The 25,068-nt window shown below is 48.3% G+C and overlaps 1 protein-coding gene across 4 annotated transcripts in view; it reads left to right on the top strand.

The window, feature by feature from the left end:
- Nucleotides 1-18,765: 18,765 nt before the first annotated feature.
- Nucleotides 18,766-25,068, top strand: part of LOC144149825 (uncharacterized) — a 46,114-nt gene continuing 39,811 nt past the window's right edge. Inside the window, exon 1 of one of the 4 annotated variants that reach the window (XM_077681490.1) lies at nucleotides 18,766-18,910. In XM_077681490.1, coding sequence (XP_077537616.1) covers nucleotides 18,836-18,910 — 75 coding nt within the window. In that variant the 5' untranslated portion in view covers nucleotides 18,766-18,835. Of the gene's footprint in view, nucleotides 18,926-19,807; nucleotides 19,982-25,068 lie in introns of those variants that run through there. The other 3 variants (XM_077681488.1, XM_077681489.1, XM_077681487.1) reach the window with 3 other exon arrangements.

Below are 25,068 nucleotides of genomic sequence, written 5' to 3'. Positions count from 1 at the left end.
TCTTGACATGTGGCGGAGCATGGCGCAGATGATGTTTAAGAAAACGGGCGATAATGTTGCTTACGTGAGCCTTCCACTAAAGATCATGCGACAGAATAACACCGAGGTATTCGAACGAATGTAATATGTTTATTGTAACATTATAAATTCTGTGCGGAAAGGTGTAAGGATTATGCCGGCGGGTAAATGATATACTTTGATTGATTGCAGGGTTTAACGCGCCGACGCAACGCAGGCGATGAGGCGCGCCGTAGTGGAGGGCTCCAGATTAGTTCTGACCACCTGGGGATGCTTAACGTGCGCCGAAATATCGTACACACGGGCGTTTTTGCTTTCCTCCTCCATCAGGAAAGCGGCCGCCGCGGCCGGGATCGACCCCGCGTCCTCGTGCTCAGCAGCACAACGCCTAATCCACTGAGCCACCTCGGCGGGTAAATGATGTAACTTTACATTTGGAAGGATTGAGTGTCATCAGAATGTTTGAGTCTAAGTTGAGGTGCGTGCAAAAGTTTTAGTACCAAAATGGGGGGAGGGGGGGGGGGGGCTTTGTAAAGGGCCTTAGCGAAGTCGAGAAATATGACATCTGTTTGGATGTTAGCGTCAAGGTTAGAATGGAGGTCATGAAGAAAGATGGCCAATGGGTTTCCGCAAGAAAACCCTCGACGGAAACCAGGCTGGGATGGGTGAAAAAAGTTGTTGGAGTCTAAAAAATTCTGGGTTCCGGAATAAATAACATATTCCTTGAGTATGCAGGCAATGCTCGTGAGAGAGATGGGACGATAATTGAGGTGTCAGTTCCTATTACCTGATTTAAATATGGGAATGACCTTCCGCACCTTCCAGTCGTATGGTCTATCGCCTGTAGAAAGGGAGTGTAAGAAAATTAAACACGAAAGCATGGCAGAAATATGCATATTGTTTTTTACCAGTTTCGTGGTAATGTCACGTATACCAGAAGATGATGTTGATTTGCTGTTTTGAATTAGCGATACAATGCCATCTACAAAAAAAATTAATAGGGGGCATACAAGCAGCAGTGATTTCAGCAAGGGGGAAACAAGGTACATCACTCTCTTCAGTAAAGACAGAAGGAAAAGCGGAGTGAAAAAGATCCGCAGGTTCAGCATCGACTTCTCCGGTATTACTTGCGAGTGCGATCATGCGCAGTTCGTCAGGGTTTATCCCCTACCAGAAACGCCTGGGAATAATATATGCTGGCCAGAACACTGGCGAAGAACCTGTATTTGGCGTCTTTGATGGCGAGAAGATAGTCGCTCTCCGCGACATAGTATTTGTGCCATGCTCTAGTGGTGTTCTTTTCTTTGGATGCACCAAAAAAACATTTCTTTTTGTCTTTTTAATGAGTTTTTAAACCAGGGTTTCTGCAGTTGACACGAATTCTTTTTTAGGTATGTACTTAGTCGCTGGAGCGGTTATTTTTTCTTTAAAAATTAGCAGTTGCAGTCTGTGGATCGCTGGTCAAGATTAAATTCAAAGTCCGGAAGAGAAGCAGCAAGTCCGTCATTAATAGCGTGACGGCTACCCTTCTTCTCGTATAACGTGATTGTTTTCTTGTGGGCAGTGCGGGAGGGCAGTGCTTTTTGACAGCAAGCACAGACAAACTAGACAGTGCAAATGCTGTCTCGTAAACGAAATGCACAATAAAACTGCTGCCTTTATAGGTTCCAAAGAACGCGTAGACACAAGCAACTAGTACTCATAATGATGACTGATCAATGCCTGTCTTGGCATTTTCATGCAATTTTATGTTGCCTTCTCTGCCCCCCCCCCCACCATATTGCTTTGTTCCCACAGTGCCGCTGCAATAATCTCATCTCTCAAATGTTCTTGCGAGGCTGTATGAATGCCCGTCATGAGGAGGCCATGAATCTAAACAGTACCTAGTTCTGGGTTGTGTTGCCTATGTAAACATATGTCATATTTGATGTTCGTAAGCTCATTAGTTAATTTATTTGGTCTACATTTTGTGGCTAATTTTGCAACCTAGTAGTTGTACCTTCTCTTTCAGGATACTTGGTTCAGTTTTGTATGGGAACACTCCTTTATATCTATAAGCATAACCAGCAAATGTTCCAGAGTCATGTTTGTTTAAACCCCTTCATATGCGATGAATGCGTTTTTCATTTCAGTTTCAAGTGTGGCAGTGGCTATCCCGTCCTGTGAGGGGTAAAGATGAGGAGACACCTGGTGTGGCAGGCGGCAGTAGCACTTATGGATCCAACCTGAATAAAATAGTGAGGTTTGCAAGAGTCATATGTGATTCATGTGATTTTCGTCAGATTGCTCTTACAGAAACAACTGCAGCATGAACCAGTGACTGTGGAGCTGGCTGACATTTTCCAGACGCAGCTGGCTGTTGGGCGCTGTTATTTGACAGCATGCAACGGGAACTCAAAAGGTGGAAGCTTGTGGGACACGTAAAGGACGGAAACATAAAGGATTCTTGGAGGACGCAGAAAATCGGTGGCGAAATTTCAATACAGGGGACACACAAAGGCCGTATGGTGTCTGTTGACTTTGGGAGATAGACTGGACGCATGGAGGACGGAAGCACAGAGAACACTTGGAGGACGCAGAAAGTCGGTGGCGAAATTTCAACACAGAGGAAACACACAGGACGCACACAGTCTATTTCCTTCGGGACGTAGACTGCCTTTTGACTGGACATAGAAATTTTCATAAGATAAGCGGTCATTATAATGACCGCTTATCTGGCGCACACAGGATATTGATGACCAGCTCTGAGGCTGGTTATTTAGCATCGAGTCTAGCATATTAGCGGAACAGTGTTCAATGCGTGTTGGTTCAGAGTCTAGTTGAGTGAGATTATAATTCAGACATAATTCTACAAATTCCTTGGCGTCCGCGGCAGAAACAACTGAAGGATTTTCGCTAATCCAATCGATACTAGGGAAATTAAAATCAGCAAATATAAGAACGTAATCATTAGTGTGTGTGGAAGTAAACAGATTCAGCATGTTATTAAGTTCTTCGAAGAAGTTTGGGTTACTATGCGACCGTCTCAATCAAACTCTATAGAAGGACGGACGGAGGTGAAGTATGCACAAGTAGCCATAGTATCTCAAGACTGGAGAACAAATTAACTGATCACTTATAGCGATTAAGACACCACCACGGCGTGACCCAGTGCGATCCTTCCGGTGCACATGGAAGTTTGGCAGGTCATTCAGTACTTATGCATCTGATATGTCATTAGAGAGCCAGGTTTCTGTAAGGAGCCATATGTTGCTATTGGATGACAATGCAATGTTAGATACGAGTTTCCACTTGGGGAGAAAACTACGTACATTGGTGAGCACTGGGGAAAGGGATAGCTGAGTACTGCTGAAGCGAAGAGTTCTGGAAGCAATGTGGGGGCGGCATATTTTTTATTGCGCTATTGTTGCTACGAGAGTGCTTTCACTTCTTGAGAAGCCGCATGAAAAACATATCGCTTTGTATCAATGAACAAGTTTTTACAGCGTAAAAAGGAGGGCACAGCTTTAGCTCTGGCGAAAGCGGCAAGTTGTTTGCCGGTGTGTTGAACGCGATGGGAGAAATCTTCACCAACGCTATAATTGGTCCCTTCAAATTTAGGGCCTTGTGAAAGAGTTGCGTATTTGGTTTTGAAGCTTGAAAACTTTGCTATTACAGGGCGGGGGCGCTTGGGATCGTGGCGACCGAGTCGGTGCACACGTTCTATTTCTCTTGGGTCAACGGCCATCTCAAGGTTACCACGACAGCGACTAATAATTTTTTTTTCTGATTCCGCGTACGTTTCGTTCGCAAATGGGCTCGAAAGGCCAAGAAAGATGAGGTTATTGCGGCGCGATCGATTTTCTGCGTCGTCCAAACGTACTGGAAGCTGGTTGATCGCATGGGCCGACCGACCGCTCTCACTTTTTCGAGATAGCCATTCTTTTTCTTAACTGAGAGATGTTGTTGTTTGTATAAACCAGTTCCTTATTAATATCTTAATTAACACCAGTGATAAGTTTGTATTTACCTGCGGAAACTTCACTAGCTCGACAAATATTTCATGGAGATCGGGGCTGGGATTGGTCTTGATATTACCAGAGAGCAGCACTAAAACGGACAGACAGGCATGGGTTCAATCAACAATAATGACACTCCAACAATGGGGGCTCGGAAGCTGTACTAGACAGTAGTTGATCTTTTAGCAAAAAGTTCGCGTGGTTGTTTACGAACCTGCATTGCAAAGGTCAGCGGGTTAGCCGACGCTGTTGCGGCACAGCCACCGAGCCCACAAAGCGCTGGCGACGGGTGTCCTTCTTTTATACACAGAGGCGTGATGATGTCGCCGATGATGCAGGCATCATGACGGGGTCGCCTTCTGGACTGCCGTGCGACGCTGCTGCTCTCACGAGTGTCACGGGGGTGGTTGACACTTCTCTGGCACCACAGTCCAGATTGAAGAAGCATTGCACCGAGCAGTTATCGTGGGCGATAATTGATACCAGCGCCTGCATTTCAAAGGTCAGCGGGTTAGTCGACACTGTTGTGGCACAGCCACCGAGCTCACAAAGCGCTGGCGACGGGTGTCCGTCTTTTATACACAAAAGCGTTGATGATGTCGCCGATGATGCAGGCATCGTGACGGGGTCGCCTTCTGGACTGCCGTGCGACGCTGCTGCCCTCAGGAGTGTCACGGGGGTGGTTGACGCTTGACCTCCCCCTACACTATATGAAAAAATAATACTTACCGGCGCCTGGTTTCGATCCCACGACCCTGCGGGCGGAACGCAAGGTACATGGTGCTCTTCCCACTGCGCCACAAAACCGACACAGAATGAAAGGCTACGAACGCGCCTTATATCCTTGGCTCGTTCAAACTACGTCAAGAAGCTGCTGATACAACGCATTCACTACCACCAACTACCCAAACACTAAACGTTAACGCAATACACCCACCCCCTATGCGACGCATTTACTCGAGTCACCCTCGAGGGGAGATGAGCCCAATTTTTTTTCTTCGGCGTGCGGCCGCAGTGGCCCAGGCTGCGCCCTGTCCGTGGCGCATCGGCCATGTCTGTGCCGTTTCTAGTGTTGCCAAGCGAAGAAATTGACCGCTAAACTTTTCAACGAATACCGTCTATACGTGTATTATGCTTACGCTGTTGTCTGTTCCATGTATTGTGCGTTGACGATGCCTTCAATGAAGTGTATGTTGCTGTGTTGTGCTATGTTTCTTCCAAATTTGTGCCCGCCAGCGTGCGGCTTCTGTGTAATGTTGCTATATACAGTGTGTTGCGACGGTAATTGGAACACTTCAAAAAATTTTCCTGAGCGAACCGCCACTCTGTTCGCGCTCAAACTTCACACGAAAGTGAAAGTCGCATTTTGTGGTCTATTTTGTTTGACACCGGGAACAACGACGGTACTTACCTGTTTATCCTGAAAATAAATAAAAACGATTTTGGCCTATGAGAAAATGGCGGCGATTTGGACGTGCGAGCAGGAAAACCGGGTTTTCTGATCGTCTGTTAGCTCATTTCTAGGTGCATTTTCTGATCGTCTGCTGCACCATTTGGCTCCGTACGTGAATCCCAACATCAACTTGCGCTGGCTCGCACGTCCAAATCAGCCGCCATTTTCCCATAGGCGAAAATCGTTTTTATTTATTTTCAGACTACACAGATAAGAACCATCGTTGTTACCGGTATCAAACAAAATAGTTCACAAATTGCGACCTTCGTGGCAAGTTTCAGCGCGAACAGAGCCGCGGTTCGCTCAGGAAAATTTTTTAAAGTGTTCCAATTATCGTCGCAACACCCTGTATACGTTAGCCATTGAAGAAACGCCTTGATATAAGCGCCCACTGATAGTGATGCTTAGTAGCTACCCCTCCTCCTCCCCAACTGTTTTTTTTTTTTTTTTTGCGTCATCTATCCGTCATTTTTAAGCGTTTACGATTCGAGCTCCCTAGATGGCGAGCAGTGTCATCTCTGCTCGGGCGGATGTGGCGGATCCGTTTTTTGAGCCGCCTGCACCACCCTTTGCGCTGAGATGCACGATTGCAGACGGTCTGCGTTTTGATGCATCGGTTGTAGCAAAGTAAGGCGACTAACAACAACTACACACAAAACACAAGTTAGCCTGAATGGGAGTTTCTTGGCTGGAATACGTCTTTTAAACTCCTCACGACAGGCGGCCTGCTCCCACGTGTGGTAGTATGATGGTGGAAAAACTGCCAGTTTACACCGGGGGCCACGAGCCGTCGTAAATAAGCGCATTTACCACGGTTGTACCTCTTCACAAAACGCAGTATCTGGCTGTGATTACTGCGTTTGTCCTAATGGGAGTATTAAAAACTCCCACGCCACCTCCATTTCCTTCTCCTCCTCCTTCACCCCTTCCTCCTTTACGCGTCCTTACAAAATGGCTGCCAGTTGGTGTCGTGTGTCGTGTGAGCTCCAGCGCCCCCGAAAATTTATTGCCAGTGTGAACTTGCGGCCGGACGAACGGATGTGAAGTGCTTCCCAACAACCGAAGCTCGTTGCGATCATTGTGGAACCAGCCTGGACTGACGTGCGACGGACTGCAACGTCGCCTCCGTGTCACCTACCTTCGACCCGACGGAATACGCCAGCGAGCCGACGCGAGGCCTAAATGCAGTGATCGCTGAGAGTGGCTCGTTAAAAACAACGCGGTTGTGCCTCTGCGAGGTGGTTGAAGGTAAGGTTTTCACGTTTTTTATTGTACGCAACATTTTGGCAGACTTGTGCCCCTTCTAACGTCAAATAAACTCAACGTGTTTCCCGCGCCACTGCACGGGCGATTCTCCGCCACTGGAGGTGAGCGTTGTGCGTGAAAGACGGCACCATGCCCGGAACGTCATTGGGGAGGCCGAACGGTGTGAAAGCAATGCGTATTTGCGCGGGTCTCGAGCAGAACACTCACTGGTTCACACTCGCAAGCAGAATGAAAACTGTCCGAACTCTGGACGGCTGTTAGGTGTTTTTGTTAGGCTGTGTCTGTGGCTTACTGGCAAGCGAGGGTGAAGTTGGCCGGTCAAACGTCGCAGGGCAGCCGCTTTTCTTGAGAAGTAGGTGTGGTGCCAGCCGCGCCTGCTACGAGGAGGGTGACTGCCGCGTACCGCCGGCGATTAATTGCTTTCACTGGAAAGGGAGAAGGTCGGGGCTCTGTGGGAGCTCTCCGTACGCTAGGCGCGTGTAACTATAACCAGCAAACGCCATTCGAGGGAGCATTCTGTAGAGTCGACAGACGACTTCTTATTTTATTTATTTTTTTTTTGAAGGGGGGCACGCGCAGGCGTCACACCGACCGAAATTTTTCCGTAACTTTCGGTGAGAGGAGAGAGGGGCAGTGCGGGGGATAAAACCTGAAGCTCGTTCCCAGAACACTACACGCAAGGAAAAGAGGGAAATGAAGCATTTTGAGAAGTTGGTCACCACAAGGAAGGGTCGCGCACCTTTTTGAACAGCAGAACACTTCGTTTTGACGAACTAGTGAGCGCAGGTGTCTCGGACAGAAGTGCAATTTTGCGTAGCTTTAAACAAACATTCAGACATTACGGAAAGTTGGACACAAGAGTGACAAGTTCAGCGTCTTTACAGTGCCGTTTCTTTTTTTTTTTCAGGTCAGATGCCCAATATGCTTATGTATTTGTAACCGCAGATTTAAAGCGTTTTGCTATCCCTCTAATGAATGTGCTGCTGTGGCTTCCAGAAGAACGTGCCAGGGGGTGCGGCAACGTCAGCGTTTGGGAGGCAGGTGCAAGCAAACAGCGCACCGACGACATGCTGACCTCATTGTTTGCAAATGGCTTAAATTTTTTTCGTTGAGGAGTGTTGTAGTAGATAAAGTTCTTACCAAGATACCTTGTGTTCTCGATGTAGGTGTTTTGTTGATTCAGTGTTTTTATTGTCCTATTAACGTGTTCACACGTATATCGTATCCATGTAATTTTTATGCAATAAATTGACTGTGCAGAAAACAAACTTTTCACGTTTCGCCATTCAACGTTTGAAGCGGAAAAAGACTAAAAATTACGTAATCCCCAACGAAAAATAAAAATGCGGCCTGTGCCCTTATTGAGAACTCCCAAATGCAGTAATAAATTCCACTGCAGCGCATATATATGAAGCGCACAAAAACACACACAAAAAAAAACCTCGAATGCAGGTCAACACTGCTCCCAATACGCCCCCTGAAAACTCCCAGTTGGAGGAAACAATACACTCCCAATGGTACCCCTGGAAACTCCCATTGTAGTGGCAGTAAAATGAAACTCCCATATGCTACTAAAAAAAACTGCCGAAATAATGGGAGTAAGGCGAAACTCCCATTGGAAGGAGTTTTGAAAACTCCGAATTGGTACTGAGTTATGACACAAGCCATTTACTCCCATTCCGGCTTATTTGTGTTCTGTGTGTAGTCGTTCTCTAACGGCCGCATTGGATGTTTGTAATCTCGTGAGTCGGTGAACGGCAGGATTACAAGCGTTTGGGAAATAAAGGCAGCATTTTGAATGCAATCGTTATGACTTCTGCTCTGTTTACAGCGGCGCGTTCGAGCTAAACGCGTAGACGGAGCGCTTTGCGGGACGGATGCAAGTCGCGCAGATACGATTGGCGTCATGGCTTGCTAACCGCAGTTCTGGTGCGCGGTAGGTAATGTTTTGGGTATTTTAGGCCCATTTTAAGCGCACAAAACCACAGTACCTACCCATTTGTACTTACTCGATCCTCAAACCGATCAGCTCGCTAGGCCTTTCTCGCATGACAAGCGTTGCTTGGGTAGCGCCGCCAAGGGAGGAACGCTCCTCCATTAGCTCACGAAAGGGAGAAATCTTCCTGCATTCCTAGGGGGAGAAACGCACTCTTCCCTGTTAGGGAGAATCTTTCTACCTTTTAGGGAGCAATATATGATACATTCCTGTTTCCCCCTTAAGGGAGAAACTACCACACCCTTTTTTCTTAGAGTGTACAAAGCGCATGCGCACGACGACACGTGGAAGAGCGAACGAGGGGCGTACGCTATGACGTGTCTTCTCGTTTCGAGCAAGTGCTGCCAGGATACGGCGAACGCTGGAGATATTTGTTCTGGCCACTGTTGGCCAATCTCCCTCATTGGCTTGAACGTGCGCTCTAGGAACGCGGTGAACGCTGGAGTTCTTCCTCATTGGCCGATGTTGGCCATTCTTCCCAAGTGGGTATGCGCGCTTGACGAATGTGTGCTCAAGGCATGCGTACATGAGCGCTCGGTTAAGCTTGCGGACACCATACACAAACAATTTGCCCACTAGCTTCGCTGTTAAAAATTAGCGCAGGCTGAAAAAACGCAGAACTGGCGGCCCCCCTTCCTTCGTCAGAGATGCACCTCACACGTATATCCCAACTTGTCGCTGAAAGATTTACACGATTGCAGGCCCGGATCGTTCTGTCCGTATAGGCTTTCACATCTCTCCCAAAGTGAACTGCGTTAGCACGCGCAAGAACCGGCAGTAACCGACTTCGAAAATTTCTCGTCTGTAGCTCGAACTCGGCGTCTGTGCTCCCCACTTCAGGCGCGAATGCATGTGAACTGGCGCGGAAAACAGCACGCAGGAGATCACGCCACGAACGCTGGGCAGAGTGTTCTCGAAGGTCAAGATGGCTGATCCCGGCCTCTCCTCGGGAGGAACGCGCTCGCGTCCGCTCGGTACTTCAAACAGCGAAGCTATTGAGCAAATCGTAATTTTTTGTGCCCGCAGTCAAAACTATGAAGAAATTGCCGAGCGCTCGCGTGTGCGTGCCTCCCGACGAACGCCCAGCGCCCACTGCGCACATTTGTCAAGCCGAGCATACCCAATTAGGGAGATTGGCCAAGATGGCGGCGACCGCCCGGCAGTTAAAAAAATTCCCTCGCACTTCCCCGAGGCGGAGAGTGTGTAAGTGCGAAGCACGGTTGTTGATTGCGCGATTACGGTGGATATCGTGATCTTGGAGTGGAGAGGAGGCGCCCAACACCCGCAGTCACTGAGTGGAGAGAGGAGGAGGAGAGTAGCGCCCGCCGTTACGGCGAGGGCTACACGAGCGCCCTCACGCGTCGGAATGCGGAGCGCCCGCTACGCGAGCGAGAGCTCTCCCGCCCGAAGTGGAGAGGAGGCGCCCAACACCCGCAGTCACTGAGCGGAGAGAGGAGGAGGAGAGTAGCGCGCGCCCATCTCCCCCCGTTGCTAGGGAAGACGAGGAGCGCGCGCACCCGCAGCTGTTGCTATGCGGACGACGGCGGCGGACGAGTCAAGCTCGCTTAAGAAGTGCATTCGCACTTAAAAAACCAAGAAAATGCCGAGCTGAAAAAATGCCGAAAATGCCGCTCGCGTGTGCGTGCCTCGCAGCGACCGCCCTGCGTCCCCGGTGCACGTTTCAAGCCAAGCGTACCCACTTAAACAGATTGGCCAAGATTGACAAAAAAAATACTCCAGCGTTCGTCGTAATCGTGGCAACATTTGCTCGAACCGAGAAAGACGCGTATAGCGGGGCGCACGCTATACGCCAAATGATTATCCCTTCCAAAAAAATGAAAGAAGCTTACACTCATAGCAACAGTGATAGAGTACAGGTCGTTGCACAAAGCGAAGAAGAAGGAAATCGGCTGCAGTCGCGGACTTAAGCCGCCGTGATGGTTGTGAAGGTCGCGTACAGCTTCGCTACCTTCAAGTCCTACACGTTAGTGGGCGCTTTCTTCATTTTTTTTTTGTCTAGTTGGGCTTCACGAGCGAAATTAATGAAGCCCGGATTTCCGTCTAGTATTTACTATTGTGAACCTTTACGGGCTCTACGTCGAACAACTCCCGTTGTAAGGCCTTATATGCTGTCTGATTGCGCCTTGACCTGGGTGGAAGGGCTTAACTATATTCCTCAATTGTTTAGTATTATTGCTATTTTACCTCGGTTCTAGTTTTACATTATTCTTTATCAATTCCGGGCTTTTACCAGGACAATCTCCCGCAGGGGTTCCGCGCCGTTCTACTGCAGCAGCACTAGCGCTAGGGTACTCAAGGGGGCCTCTCCTCTTCTTGTTTTACTTGGAAATAACTATATGCTGGGTACCAGGTCACTGTGGGATCCCTGGCAATGAGACCGCTGATCAAATGACTGGTGCTGCTGCTCTCATGACCACAGTTGACATAACAACAGTACCTTACACCGACCTAAAGACACACATCAGAAGGCACCTTCGTAACACATGGCAACTACACTGGAGTCAACAAACAGACAACAAACTACACGTAATCAAACCAGAACTGGGACGCTACATAACTGACTCACACAACAGATACACTGACTGAGTGCCCTGGCTAGGCTGCGGATAGGCCACCTGCTCACTGGAACTTCGGGCCCACGTGTGTTGCAGGTGTGGAAAGGGCCTATCTGTAGTCCACATACTAATCACATGCAAGGCACTTGACACAACACGACACAAACATTTCCCTGAATTATACAGACGATACATTCCTTTGCACGCATCATACGTTTTAGCCGACGAACCAATGTTCTCTAGTCAACGTGTTTTTAAGTTTTTAGCTAAGGTAAACTTTCTGCAGCTCTTGTCATATCACGTGTAATCATCCTGGCCCTATACACCAGCCATCTCCATTGTCTTTTGTTTTGGATCACCTTTACTTTTAGTCACATGTTTTAGTGTTTAGGTTCTCATCAAATTTAGTAACTTCTTTGGCGCTCTTTGCCCTTAGTCGGCCTTGCGCCAATAAAACCCAACCATCATCGAGGAACTAGGAGATGAATTTCTTGCACGTAATCGAAATAAATGAGAGGATTCTTTTAATTCACATCGTCAAAGGAGACTTGAGCGTGAGGGTACATGCAATGGAAACGGCCATAAAAAGCTAGGCGCAGATGTGTGCGTTTCTGAAACTGCCAGCAGTAAACGGGATTTCGTGCAACGCCTCGAAAGCATCGAGAAATGGGACGGGGGCCTGAAGTCCAACTCAGTCGAAGAAATTTGCGACGCTGTTTGTTTCCTGCTAGGTCAGTTGTCGACGTCCCAAGAAGAAGGCAGCGGCGACTGCATTCGTTTTCTGAAACAGCAGGTCACTTTACACCTAGCAAGAAAACAGCGCAGACGCTACTAGGCTGATTTCATGGTGTTTTGCTGCCTTCTCTTCACAATATCGCCCCATGCGTACGCTTACATGCGCAGTTATGGAAGCGTCACCTTGCCACATGCTATGACAATCAAGTCAGTGTGCTCGTCATATGTTATGAGCCCTCTGCAAAAACACCCCAGTGAAACATTCCTTAGCTACATAACGAGGAGAATTTTCGACATAAAAGGCGACCAGCGCTTTGCGACCGTAGTGATAGACGAAATCCACATAAAACCATACTTTGATTAAAACGTGGGTAATATTACCGGCGATGCTGGCCAACGAATAACAATGTGACTTCGACGCCTGTGAAAATGGTCACACGAGTGAAACACTGCTAAAACACATTGTGCTGTGCAGCACGAACGTTTTGCTAAAGAACTTCTGTGGCAAACTGAACGACACACTTCTCGATTCTGTCGATAAGTAAAAACAAAAAGGAAAGCAGCAACTCTCCAGAACAAATCAGTGTATTGCACCCAATCAGGCGCAGACACAAAACAAAACTAGATTGTGTAAATAAATGTTTTGCTCCTATAATTTTCTTTGCGTCAAATTTCTTTTAAAGTACACGCATGCTCGTCTTAAAGGGGCACTGACACAAAATTTTGAAGGCGAGATAACTTCGGAGATAGATTGGTGGGAACACATTTACATCATCTGCAAAATATCAGCGGCGAATACAGCCTAGAACATATTTAAAACCAATTTTAAAGTGTGCGAAACGCAACCGAGCAGCCAGCAGAGGACCACGCGCAATCGACATCCCGAAGATATTGTGTAAATAAACTACATCCGAACACGTCACGAGTTTGTGTTTGCCGCTTCCGCACTGCCGGCGTTTTTCGCCGGCTCGCCCGGCTCGCCGCTCCAATCGGAGGGCCGGAGGGCGGAGCTTCTGCTCTCGAGAACGAACGACCCGATCGTTGGCGGCGGAGGCGCCGTGATTTCGTCAGCTAATCGGGCAGCTGGCCGCGACCAAAGTTCTACAGCGATTCCAGGCACTCTGTTTCTATTACTGTTTATTACCATTGGATGCGAAAACGAGCCCACTGAGCTAGCCGCACGGTCGCTGTGCAGGCGGCGGCCACGGCCGCGAAGTGGCCCAGGCCGGCGCAGGTAGCTCGAGTGATAGCTTGTTACCGCTGCACGAAATTGTCACCAAGTCCCGACCATGATGGCTTACATGAGAAAGGAGTTAATGATGCGATGGCGGGTTGCATTAAAATTGTCATCTGCACCGCTTAAGAGAGCGGCACTCGAATATCCGCCGCAGTGCTAAGCCGAACACATCTGTAGGCGGACCTATTGGCGGTGAGCGCGAACACAGGCGGCGCTGTGAAGCGCGCCTCCGTGACGTCAGCTTAGGGATTCTCGCATTTGTCGTCTGCTTCACTCAGGATCGCTCTCCCTGCTGTTTCTTTGCGCTCGATCAACGTCTGATGCTTGTGCACACCAGAATTGGCGTGTGGGTAACTTTTTATCATAATAATAGGCTTAAAATCGCATACACTAGCTCATGGTGTCAATTAAAGTATAGTTTTGGATACCGCTACGGGAGAAACATTGCCGGCGCCACCCCATTCCTTGCGAAGCCGGTCCTTTGCGGAGCGCGAAGAGTCGGAGCTAGGCGTCAACTTCTCATGTAAGCATTCGAACAAAAGGAACAGTCAGCTGTTAATAACCGACAACAGCGAAAATGGAAGACCAAAACAAATTCTAGGCCTTCAGGGCTGTCGGCTTTGGCAGAAGGCATCACGATTCCCGGTAATCATATGTAAGGTAAAACAGTTTTTACAACCTTGCCGAACGCTCGAACGCGTTTTGTCACATCACTTTACGTTGTCAAGGCATCAAAGTTTGCCGACATGCACTGTAGACTGCAAAAACTGTAGGTTGAGTTCCAAATAACCCAGTGTGTATATACGCGCGTGCTTATTCTATACCAGGCATCTAACCAGTATGGAGGTTTATTGAGCAAAACGAGTCACGTCTTCGTTAAATTTATAGTAACACATATATGTTTGTTAAGACCTGGAAGGATATTTCTGAACATTTTGCACAGCCATATCTTCCCGATATTCGGATATGCGTTATAGGAAAACTGCACTCAAAAGGAGGAGGAGGAGTAAGGGGAGGAGAGGAAAACTTTGTTTAACAATTAAATAGATCTGGTTAGCGGGCCGGGTCCTCAGTGCAGGACAAGAGAGTAAAAGTAATTGTCTTCAAATCATAGAACGCCATCCCGAGTAGAATAGGATTTGTTCTTCGCGCCTGGAAGGGTTGAAAAGCAATGAAGAGCTACTTGGAATTGTTCTTCGGTTTCGAGTCTTGTAATATGCAGGTATACTATTTATTACGTTAGTTAACGAGCATATCATGCCTTCAACATGGTAATCATGTCATCATTGTTTGAGCTGAGGAGTCAGTTCGTTATGATAACGATATAATTACGATAGAAATTCGGAGCACAAAAGCCGCCTTCGAGTACTGTGGACCAAGTTGTTTGGGGCGCGATCGCGGTGGCGTAGCACAAACCTTCTCATTGTATTTGCATGTGAATAAACAAAGCACGCTGCGGATATGCACCTTCTTGCACGCAGCCGTAATGAAAGCCAATTTGTGAAGAAGGGAATTTATGCCATACAAAATGAAGGCAATATCCACACGGGCTTTGTGAGGCTCCCAAACATCCCGAAACCTCGTAATAAGAAGTTGGTGACGGCGTGCGTAGCAACGGTCTCGGCGTAGCAATGGTCTCCTGCTCGGCGTAGCTGCGGGCGGCGCGCCGCTGCGCCGGTTCGCTTCGCGTTCCGTCCGCGTGAGGGCGCTCGCTCGTCGGCTCCGCATTCCGACGCTCGAGGGCGCTCGCGCGACTGCTCGCCGCTAACGTCCGGTTCCGTAAAGCAGTCGAGTTTCCGTAGCGCTTCGTCGTTCTAGATGGATCCTTCGCGGGCTTCGCAGTCAAATCGGGTAACTTCGGGCAAACTCGGGCATTCGCACTTTGCCATCTTCCCTCTCACTTGGGAAATGCTTGCCTTTTAAATGCAGAGCATTTCAGTAACTCACGATGTCACCCGCGTTGGCGTCCGTGGTCCGCGTCCGCATCGCTCCCCCTACACTATATAAATACTTGCCGGCGCCAGGTTTCGATCCTACGACTCTGCGGGTGGAACGCAAGGTGCACGGTACTCTACCAACGGAGCCACAAAGCCGACACAGAACGGAAGGTTACGAACGTGCCTTATATCCTTGACTCATTCAACCGTCGGCCAGAGGTGCGCCCTCTCCCCCGCGTCCTCCACGCCTTCTCTCCGCTCGCAACGCCCTCTCTCGCCGCGTTCGGTTCGGGCGCACAACAGGTGGGGACGTGCGCAACACCCTCTCTCGCCGCGTTAGGATCGCGCGCAAGAACAGGTGGGGCGCTCGCATCGCGCTCTCTCGCCGCGGTCGGTTCGCGCTTAAACCACATATGTCGTTCGCACGCGCTGCGGTCGCTAACATCTGTGGCGTGATCGTGACGTCAGCATCACGCGTTCGCGTGGTGGCGATTTCGGCGCTATAACACTCTCTCGCGAGGGACATTGGATTGGATTCGATTGGATTGGCTTGGATTTGGATTGGATTAAAGTGGATTGTGTTGGATTGTGTTGCGTCATAGCCGCGCCACGTTGCGTCATAGCCGCTCCACGTTGCGTCATAGCCGCGGCAGGGGGTTCACGGCACGTTCCACCATCGACTTCATCGACAATGTCTACGCTGGAAGACAACAATTACAACAACAACAACCAATACGTAATCCATACGACTTGCAGGCGCGCCCCTCGCAGAAATGCTCTGCATTTGATCGTGCCCCTCGCGATGGGGATGTTTCTTCTTTTTTTTAATTAAGCGCCTCACGAGATCAGTACGTGAGGGCATTCGCAGAAACTGCCGTCGATGCGGATTCGACAGTGCTACGGCGGCTCTGCTGTGTGATATCCCTCCGACGGTCACGTGGTCAGCTTTGTTCACACAAAATCGACAAAATCCATCGTTTCGCGGCACTCGCTGAAACCGAAACTGCGACTGGCCGCATTGAAAATGCCTCTAATTAAACAATCGTCGCACGCTGAAGCAAATGAGGTTTCTACAGGTTATAAGTAGGTCACTAGCTACTTATCGTAACAAAAAAAAATCGCGCCAATCCACCCCGTGAATGTGGTTGGAAAGCAAAGCTGTAAACGGCACACATAACGATTACCCATGCGACGTCACTTAAATTCACTCACATCGCTCTACAAAGAGTAAAACCAGAGAGAAGTGAAGTGCACTTAACCACACCATTTAGTACTTCAATGAGATGTTCTTGGTGAGGTTAAATCAATGCATGATGCATGAACGGTGTTTGGTTGAGTTGTATTGGTGTAGCACAAGAGTGGAAACTTTTTTTATAAAATTAAAGTAAGCTCCGACCCTGCGTTAGACGATCTGACTTCTCCGTCTCTGCGCCGCGGACGGAGGCGACGAGATTTGCGGCAGAGAAGGAGGAGGAGGAAGAAGAAATATTTCTGTTCAGACTTCTGAACGGCCCAGAGTGCAGCCCTGGGGAGTGATTCCTTCTTCTGTGGGGCCCATATGCAGTTTGTGCAGCCTCTGTTCTGTCCACCCGCTGAAGCTGGGTAGGTAGAAAGGGCCTGGACAGCAGCATCTCCCATTGCTCTTGTTGGGTACTTGACGGAAAGAGGGGAGGGTCCTCAGGGCTAAAGTCGCACACCCCAATTACGGGGCGGAGTGTTCCTACTTCTGAGCAAAATTTACATTCGGCGTCGTAGCGATTCGGATACATTAAGTGAAGACGCCTAGGCTGTGGGAAGGAGCCCGGATTGTATGAGCCGTAGGGTAGTTTGTTGTTCTCTGGAAACGTCAGGGTAAGGCGAAGGTACGGTCTGTCTCAGAAGGCAATAATGCTGGGTTATCTCCCTGAACGTGACAAGCGGGTGACTGCACTCGTGCAGCTCCATAGCACGGTATGTAAAAGCGCAGGCTTGTTGGGTGGGCGTATTTGTTGCCCTCCATTGAAGCGTGAGGGGGTGTCCAGATGTGCTTAATGGAACCGTTTGGGGAGTAGTTTTTTAGCACGCGCAGTGCAGGTCAGGACACCCAACCCGACTGGTAATTCCAGTAGGCTTGCTGGGAATCGGTGACTACCCTCCGAACCCCTGGTTGAGCAAGAGCCAGGGTGATGGCTGCCTCTTCGGCTGCCGTCATTTCTTGGGTCCAAAGCGAGGTACGCGCAAGGAGGCTGGTTCTGGAGGTAGCCACGATGATGGCGTATTGCTGCCCTCTATGTTTGGAGGCGCTGTGTAGATAACTGCATGATCCCCACCGACGGTGGTGTTTAGCACTTGAGCCCGTGCTTTTCGATGACCCTCGTCATCTGAGGGGTTCATATTTCTAAGCAAAGGGAGCATCTTTAGTTTTAGTCGCCAGGAGTCTGGGAGTACGTCAAGCGGAGTGACATTCTGGGCTGGCCAGCCAATCTGGCGAAGCATGCGGTTACCCACCGCAGTTCTGAGTCGGAGCTTCTGGTTAGAAAGATGGCCTTCTATCAGCTCTTCCACCTTGTTGTGGAGCCTCTGTGTGGACACACTCATTAGAAGACCAATGAGCTCGACCACCTTTCTAATCATTATATAAAGCATCTCTATGTCTTCCTTGTCGAGAAGAAGACAGGGGGTTGACGTAGTGGCCCCTCGAGAGGACAAAAGCTTCAATTATTCGAAAGGTACCGGATTCCTTTAGGCCTCGCTTCTTGGTGGCACCTCGCGTGATCATGTGTATGATTTGATTAATGCTGTTTGTGAGGCGCTGCAAGGAGACGTCACTCTTGGTGTTAGCCTCGAGGTGTAGGCCCAGGATCTTGATGCTGGGGCTTGGAGTGATGGCCTGGCCATCAAGGAGTATTTGAATGTATTCCTTGGTTTGGCGTGAGGGCGGACGACAAGGAGCTGTGATTTTTTACATGAACACTTGGGGCCACAGGCTTTAGCCCATTGGCGTACTAGAAGTGAGATACCGTGCATTGGTGTGAGCTTCCTTTAATTTTTGAAACTCTTAGCACATGAGAATGGTTCGCAAAGGGCCACTAGAAGGGCGTGAGTGTTCGTGTGACGCTTTCACGTGACATTCAACGAGAACGCAGGGGGTAAACCCGTAGATGTGCTTGGTGAGTACACCACCTTTCTTCAACGTCTTCGCGTGGGCTCGTAGCTAAATCGGTAAGACAGCGGGATCTCGCTTTGTTAGTCTGTTAGTTCCAGGTTCGATTCCCAGCGGTGCCAGTGAATTCTTTTATTTGTTCGCTGGAGTTTTCTGGTGACACCAACGGTCGCGAAAGAACCCTTGGGGGGTAGCGGTAAAAAGCTTTGCTTTAAAGAACAAGATGCAAAATTTTTGTGTCAGTGCCCCTTCAAAGGAAAAAAGTTTCCGCGCGACGCATCTGCGCCAAGGCCGCCCTTGAACAGCTCTCCGATGTTTTGCCAAGCGCCTAATCATGTGGCGTCATGGAAAGAAAGGTAAGGCTATTTCCAGTCGGTGTTGACTTGTTGCGGGACCCTCCTCTCCACCGGTAAATGGCCTCGTGCGAGTCGCTTTGACGCTGGCGCCAGATTCGCCTTTGTATCTGCCTGTAAAGGTATGGCCCTGCTCGCCGCGTTTTCCGTCGTGCTCATCCTCGCTGCAACGGCTGCGAACCCGACGCCGGCTCCCCAGGTGAGACGTAGGCAGGTGCGTAGCCAGGGGGAGCACACCGGGCCCGTGCCACCCTCCCCCACCACCCCCCCCCCACCGCCCCCCCGAAATGTTTCGTGCCAGGCTGGGGTGCGGTTCAAGTAGCCTGAAGAGCAGCCTGAAGTCGCCTGCAGGCGAGGAATTAACCTGCAGTTTTAAGGACATTCTTGTTCATATAAAGCTGATAACAAAGGCTACGTCAACGTCTGATTCCTGTGCCCGCTCCAAATGCTGTGCTGGGGGGATTAAAAGAAATACCAACAACGGAGCACACAGCCTCCGACGCATGCCGCACCGTCTAGCTGGGCTGTCAGTAAACTCCGCGCATGCGTAGTTCTTTCCGAGCGTTTCAGAGTGCGGCATACTGTTAGGGGAAATGCTTGACAAAGAAGCGACGCGGGTCATTTTTTTAAATTAAGCGCCTCACGAGATCAGTACGTGAGGGCATTCGCAGAAACTGCCGTCGATGCGGATTCGACAGTGCTACGGCGGCTCTGCTGTGTGATATCCCTCCGACGGTCACGTGGTCAGCTTTGTTCACACAAAATCGACAAAATCCATCGTTTCGGGGCACTCACTGAAACCGAAACTGCGACTGGCCGCATTGAAAATGCCTCTAATTAAACAATCGTCGCACGCTGAAGCAAATGAGGTTTCTACAGGTTATAAGTAGGTCACTAGCTACTTATCGCAACAAAAAAAAAACAAGATGCAAAATTTTTGTGTCAGTGCCCCTTCAAAGGAAAAAAGTTTCCGCGCGACGCATCTGCGCCAAGGCCGCCCTTGAACAGCCCTCCAATGTTTTGCTAAGCGCCTAATCATGTGGCGTCATGGAAAGAAAGGTAAGGCTATTTCCAGTCGGTGTTGACTTGTAGCGCGACCCTCCTCTCCACCGGTAAATGGCCTCGTGCGAGTCGCTTTGACGCTGGCACCAGATTCGCCTTTGTATCTGCCTGTAAAGGTATGGCCCTGCTCGCCGCGTTTGCCGTCGTGCTCATCCTCGCTACAACGGCTGCGAACCCGACGCCGGCTCCTCAGGTGAGACGTAGGCAGGTGCGTAGCCAGGGGGACACACCGGGCCCGTGCCACCCTATGACCGAGCATATCGGTGTATATTGTTCAGTGAACAATGAATCCTTTATATGTTTCTTTTTTGCCACTGTCGACTGAGTGTCTGTTTTGTGCCTCTTGCTCATCATGTCTACGGGAAATGCTGACGTTATGACGGCCATTGAAGACTTTAAGCGCGAAATGCGGAAACCATTCTCGCTCACTGTGACTTGCCTTGCCGGCGGGTGTTTGGGTTACTGTGAAACCGCGGAAAGCGGCTTGTGTCTAGTAGCAGAATTAGTTGCGCCCGCGTCCTTGCGCACAAAGCCTTGTTGCTCCCCGTCCATGAGAGGGGGGGGAAGGAACTGGCGAAAACCAGACGACGGGAGAGTTGGGTGATTGAACCCGATAATATTACAGACGGTCGTGGCAATTTTCGCCAATACGCCGATCCTAACAGCGGTCAATGAAACAGGGCATAGAATTTTGCTCTGACCTTGCTGACGATCTCTAAAAGGCTCTTAAAGAACTACAAACCTTGACTTTGGAGGTCAAGAAGACAAGGGATGACTATGCTGCTTTGAGGCAAGAAAACAAAGATCTAACAGACAGGCTAATTGAAGCTGAAGGCGAGATTGCAGAGTTGGAGCAATACAGCTGGCATAACAATGTCGTAATAAAGGGCTTGCCACTCACTGTAAAAGACAAGGCAGCTGAAATGGCCGGGAAAACCGCACAGGCCATCCATGTACCTCTTGACCAAACAAATTGACATCGCTCATAGTGTCAAAAAAAAAAAAAGAGCGGCAAAGATGTTAATCTAGTTGCCAGATTTACCACGCGATCTAAGAGAAACCTTTTTCTCGCGACAGCAAAGAAGGAAAGCCTGACAACTAAACTCATCGGCTTTACAGGACCTGAACAACGTTTTTAGTTAACGAACATGTCACAGCGGAAAACAAACGCCTGCTTGGCGCAGCTATCACGAGGAAAAGGGAAGTGTCCAGAAAATTTGGGTGGACGCAGAACGGCAATCTACTTGCACGCAAAACAGAAAAAATCTGTTATCATTCGGATCACCTCACAAGCAGATATGCTTTAAAATGACGTAAATTGCGTCATTAGTTATCTTGCTTGTTGCTTTTCCCGTCTCTTGCAAATAGCACGGGCACGGTGTAAGAGGTATTTTAATACCTCTTACACCGTGGGCACGGGTAATACTCCTCTTTTCACATCTACACAGTTCAATCGATCGCTGGAACTTGACCCAAGTGAGCAAATGTTGATAATCCACTTTAACCTGCAACCCGCCGTAAACAAGGCCGATCAGCTCACGCAATTTTTAGCAGGCTGAGCGAACTCTTTTGACGCCATATTTCTTAAGGAAACATGGTATTGTCATGATAATGACGTTCTGCGAATATCGGGCTATGATTCCTTTTATATCAACCGCACAACCAAACGGGGACCCAGGCGTTGCCATACTGGTGAAAACCAAATATTCGGCTCATGTGTTATCTGAACACTGCTTTTCTAACGAGGACATCGAAATGCTCACTGTGAAATTAGCCAGGCATACGTTTTCGGTTATTTACCGGCCCCCTCACGAGAACTTAGCCAGTTTTAAATGCGGAGCATTTCTTAGGCTCGCGATGTCACTCGTCGATGTTGTCGGCACCATCCACACGCTCACTGCGCATGCGCGTCGCGTCGAGGCGCAGGTGCGCGTCTCTCCCCCGTACCCTCCTCGCTCTCAACAACAGGTGCGGCGGTGCGGGAGGAGCGCGTGTACCCCGTGCGCTCCGTCGCTCTCAACAACAGCTGCGGCGGTGCGGGGGGAGCACGTCTGTGCGCGCATGCGTCGTAGCTACCCGTGCGCTGTGTCGCGCTCAACAGTAACGGCGGCAGGGCGTGTACTCGTGATAACGGCGTGGTGGGCGCGTGGAAAGGTCGCCTTGTGTACGGAAGTGTGCGCATGCGCGTCTCTCTCCCGTACTCCTCTCCCTCGAACGCGGGTGGTGTGTATATAAGCGGCGGAGCGCGCGTCCGGAATTCAGTCAAGGGCGTCTTTGCTTGGCTTTCGCTTGACTTGACGCTTTGCTTGACGGCACCAAGCAATAAAGACACACTTTAACTTTACACTCCTTGCCTTCGCTTCTCCTTCATACAATAAATAAGAATAATAAAGACGAAATAACAATTAAGCATTCCCAAACCATACCCAATTACACAACATTCACGCGATACCCCCCCCCCCCCCCCCCACTCTGCGACGCATTTACTCGAGTTCCCCCCGTGGGAAGATGCGGGCGGGTTTTTTTCTGTACTTTTGAGCGTGAGTTATTCTTTTTCACTTCCGAAAGCGTTTCTTCTTGTATAGCGGGAAATTTCAATGCCGACATGAGTGCAATCTGTCCAGCACAACAGCAGCTATCCTTATTTATTCAGTCCACACGTTTTCAAAATGTCATTGATAGCCCCACGCGTATTACAGCTACCTGCTCTTCTGTGTTAGATCTGATAGTTACGAACAGGGAAAAGGCTTTGTGCTAGGGCCGTATTGCAGTGGATATCAGTGATCATTTGCCTGTTTTTTTGTGTCTAGAAAAATTAACTCATTCGAAAGCAAAAACCAGGGATCGACGGCAATTAATTTCTCAAGATAGGCTTGACCTGTTCAAAAATCACATCGGTTTAGAAAACTGGGATTCTGTCTACAAAGAAACTACAGCCGGTGAAGTTTATCGTAGGTTCATGGATATTTTTCTTTCGGTATACAATAACTGTTTTCCTATCGTAGGCATAACGACATGTAAAAACGCACGTAAACCTTGGATGACACGTCGCCTTACGAGACTTGTGGAAAAGAAACACAAATATGTTCACAACATTCATTAAAACCAAATAAGCAAACGTACTATTAAAGTACAAATCACTGCTTAACAGTCTGAATAAAGAAATCGATTGATCGTGATTGATTGTAGGGTTTAACGCGCCAACGCAACGCAGGCGATAAGGCGCGCCGTAGTGGAGGGCTCCGGATTAATTTTGACCACCTGAAGATCTTTAACGTGCGCCGAAATCTCGTACACATGGGCGTTTTTGCTTTTCGCCTCCATCAGATGAATAAATAAGTCAAGTCAGCTAGGACAGCCTATTACAACAGTTTATTCGATAGCCAACTTCCCAGTAATCCCAGGGAAAAATGGAGACGCTTAAACTTTTTTTTAAATAGAAAAAGCCAGAGCAGAGATATAACAAGTTTAATCATCGATGATGAAGAAATATCAGGTTCACGTCTGGCGAACAATTTTAATAAATTCTTCACCGTAAGTAGGCCAAAGCCAAATAAATGCGGACGCGCTTGACTTTCTGGACGATAAATGAGATGAATCCGTCTTTTTTGGCCAACAAATGAAAAAGAAGTTTTCGCGATATGCAGGAATTTAAGAGATACGTGTAGTCTGTATGCACAAAATGTTGAAAGTCTGCCAGTGATGTATGTTCTCGAGGTAATTACGCCATGCCTAACGAATATATACAACACCGCACGTATGACAGCGCAAGTTCCATCCGATATACAGCTAGCCAGAGTAGCTGTGATATATAAAAAAGGAGATAAGAACAGTTTAGGGAATTACAGACCAATAACTGTACTTCCGTACTTTTTTAATGCTTAGAGCAATTAATTCGCCTTCGCCTTCAAACCTTCCTTATTATACATTCCATTATAACTGACTGTCAGTGTGGCTTCACTCAAAACAGGTCTACGGAACAAGCTTTGCTTATTCAAAAAGAATACATATTAAAAAAATTCGATACCCAGGTTCTAACCCTTGGGATTTTTGTTGATTTTAGCAAAGCCTTCGATAGCCTCAGTCACAACGTTCTTTTCGCGAAATTAGAACACTATGGTATTCGCGGACACTCCCTTGACCTAATTAAATCGTACCTAGCAGCACGATACCAATATGTTGTGATTAACCAATGTTCTTCACAAACTCTCAACATTTAGAATGGCGTCCCTAAAATAGTATTTTAGGGCCACTCCTTTTTAATATATACATTAATGATATTCCAAGAATCAGTTGCCGTGCAAAATACATAATATACACAGATGACACCAGCCTATTTTTCTCTTCCGATGGCATACAGCACTTGACTGACACAGCAAACCACGTGCTATCATTACTTGCCAGATGGTCATTATCGAAATCATTAAAAATCAACACGAAAAAAACTAAAGCAGTACTTTTTCTGCCCAAAACAAAACGTGTATTTAACCCTGCCTCTCTATACCTAAGCGGCAGTGTTATCGACTACGTAGACTATTTCAAATCGCTGGGTGTCACGTTCAGTCACACTATGTCATGGGATGCCCATGTTAGCAACATTTCTTCAACGCTTGCAAGAATTGTCGGAATTACTTCACCTAACCGGCACATCCTACCTACGAAAACTAAGGTTACATTGTATGACAGTTTATTTTTCTCCCATTTAAGCTATCGTTTTCTCTTCTGGGCCGACACCACAGTGACCAATGTTTTGAAGTTACTCCCCGTATTCTGAATCCCTCCTCCACTCCATGTGTTTCCTCCACTAGGACGAGTGGAGGAAACGGCAACACCTCCACTCGAGGTCTCAACGTATTTCATAAATGTGGTGTGACCGATCCTCCGAGGAAATCCTCCATTTCGAGCGACACTCGAGATCTCAGTTTCTGAGGGGGAGCGAAAAGCATCTGGAGGCGAGGTTATTGCAAATTTCTATTCAAGACATGAATATATATATATATATAGCCCAAGTATATAGTATATAGCTAAAAAATATAGCGTTATAATGTTTTTATTCTCTGTAGAATAACTATATAGGTATTTTAAGAAATATTACTTTCTGTGATTGAGCGGAGCACAAAAATGACATGAGCTAGGTGGACAATACTAGACATAGCTGTTTTTTGGTCTGGCCACACTGCACAAATACTTTGGTAGCAGACGATAAATTTGTTTTATTTTTGTGTACGCTGCTCCCCGTATCTTGACGTGTTTCCCGTTCTTTAGAAAACTGAGAAAACTGAAACGCATAGTGAT

This window comes from Haemaphysalis longicornis, unplaced genomic scaffold (genome assembly GCF_048455015.1).
Source record: "Haemaphysalis longicornis isolate Haplotype H1 unplaced genomic scaffold, Haemaphysalis longicornis Haplotype H1 scaffold_8, whole genome shotgun sequence".
Lineage (NCBI taxonomy): Eukaryota > Metazoa > Arthropoda > Arachnida > Ixodida > Ixodidae > Haemaphysalis > Haemaphysalis longicornis.
Note: the sequence above shows the minus strand (reverse complement) of the source record. Positions and strands in the feature narration are given on the sequence as shown.